We start from the raw sequence: 2,121 nt of genomic DNA, 5'->3' as shown, positions 1-2,121 counted from the left end.
TAATACATCACTACAATTAATTAATATATAAAAATAGAATATCATAAAAAGAGAAATTGGGTTTCTCAAAATAGAATAAATTAAAATTAAGCGAGCTTTTTTATCAGTTATCATTGTCTAATAGAGACATTTTTAAAGTATGGAATACACCAAGAAGTGTTACAAACAAAATACTAATGTGTCCAAAAAGACTTTTAGGGACATGACATTTAAGAATAACTAATTACACCATCTTCAAGACACTTAAGTCTATTTTCTTCATCCTTGCGCTTGGAAATTTGTCTACCTTTTTTTATTTTCTCATAACGATCATGTGTGAAAGGAGGCATTATTCTCAAATACTTGAGAGATTTTACATGTCAAACTGCCACAAATGTCAATCCTACTCTTTGTCTTGGTCTTATATCAATTGTTGCTTTGGGAAGAGTCAATCCCTGAGATTTGTGGATAGTCAATGCCCCTGCCAAACTCAATGGCAATTGAAGTGTTCTATCCTTCTGTATTGGCGGCATTGGAATTATCTTTGCATTATGATCTTTGAATGGTAGTCCTGAATAACCATCAAACTCAACCATCACATATGTTGGAGGCTTAGGTAGAGCACTACCTTTCTTGTAGACAAATTTTTGAATGTATCCAAGAGCCCCATTTACAAGACCCGCCTCTATCCATAGATTTGAAGTTAACATGACCCTTGAATCCTTACATATTAGCAACTCTAGATCAAGCTCATCATTTGAACAATCATCTATTGTATTGACACTACCTACTTTTGATGCAACACTACGTGCAACAGGTTGCTTCAATGAATGTAGCATTTTTTTTATTATGAGCATGAACATTTTCATTTGTTGAGAACAAATGAACAACATGATCAAATTTAAAATTTGTTGCAACATCTATGTTGATAGGGGTCCTTGACATCAACAACCTCCAATCATCAATTTGTGGGTTTGTGTCTCTTAGATTTGTCAAAAGTTGTTGAAATCTTTGTTGCTCAAGATCTTCCCTATCTTGTCTAAATATCTTATATAATTTGACAACAGACTTGAATTCTCAACTTTGCTTGTTTATTGCTAACATATGTTGCTCTATCATTGATAGGAGGTAGCTGGCCCAAATCTCCCACCAATATTATAGATGCACCTGAAATACAATCAAAGAAAATAATTATTTTTAAAACTATGTATCAATTCATGCATCAATTCATTTATTTGAGTCAAATGAAGTATAATTCACACGAGTTGGTTATTCATGAGGTAAAAATAAAATCTTTCCCTCCAAAGCTTATATGTGCAAATTGTGGGAATGCTTGTTGGAGTCATGAATCTATATTTTCCAACATGTTTTGACCAATGAAGCTCATTTCATCAATCAAAATATATTTTATATGTGACATTTCTTCTTGAAAACTCGTGAGTCTTGCTCCTTCCAACTGAGAAAAATCTCTTATCGACATCTTCAATTTTGAATGAATTGTAGAAGCTCCTATATTGAACGTTGCAACTCCTATTGGTGTAAGTAATAGGAGGGGAGAATGGGAGGGCATTATCGCATTTTTAAGAGATTGACTAATGGCACCAATTAGATATGATTTTCTTGTTCCTGTCGTTTCTTGAATTATGATAAATGATGGTTCTCCACTTTGATTTCCGTGGTAGTGTGTAATGATTATGTTGACTATATTTATTTTTTCTCACCAAGGGTCATGTACTTTATGCATTGGGCAATTTCATCATAGATAAGGCACCCATGATTCTTCACATTACTTATGAAATTGATTGTTGTCGCAATGTACTCTTCTCCTTGATAATTAATAGACCAATTTGTTTGTCTATCAATGTCTCTTCTCCCCAACATGTCTATTTCTAAACACTGTATATTTTGACCCTAGTGCAACCTAGATACAATCTCTCATTCATGTTCTGTAGTATTTCTTTGAACATCTTCATTGCCTTCAATTTCATAATAATTCGGGTTTTCAACATTTTCTGCAAACATTGTGTGTTCAACATGCCAAGGGTTGTAAGTGAATGTCTCCCAATTTTCTATGATAGAGGCATCATCATGACCAATATCTTGTTCAATCTCACAGAATGGCTTGTAGAGAAGTAACTTCGA

General features: G+C 33.4%; 1 protein-coding gene across 1 annotated transcript; it reads right to left on the bottom strand.

Moving 5' to 3' along the window:
- Positions 1–359: 359 nt before the first annotated feature.
- Positions 360–818, bottom strand: LOC149553809 (uncharacterized). Its single transcript, XM_089790380.1, has one exon. It carries the CDS (start codon positions 816–818, stop codon positions 360–362), a length of 459 nt encoding a protein of 152 aa, XP_089646506.1.
- Between the last annotated feature and the right edge of the window lie 1,303 nt (positions 819–2,121).

This window comes from Cupressus sempervirens, chromosome 6 (genome assembly GCF_028749045.1).
Source record: "Cupressus sempervirens isolate cs-2001-9-10 chromosome 6, ASM2874904v1, whole genome shotgun sequence".
Classification (NCBI taxonomy): domain Eukaryota; kingdom Viridiplantae; phylum Streptophyta; class Pinopsida; order Cupressales; family Cupressaceae; genus Cupressus; species Cupressus sempervirens.
The sequence above is the reverse complement of the archived record's forward strand: the minus strand, read 5'-3'. Positions and strand labels throughout refer to the sequence as shown.

What these genes read in the sequence shown, in the direction of transcription:
- LOC149553809 (XM_089790380.1), bottom strand. Translation starts at nt 818, where the DNA reads ATGCTACATTCATTGAAGCAACCTGTTGCACGTAGTGTTGCATCAAAA.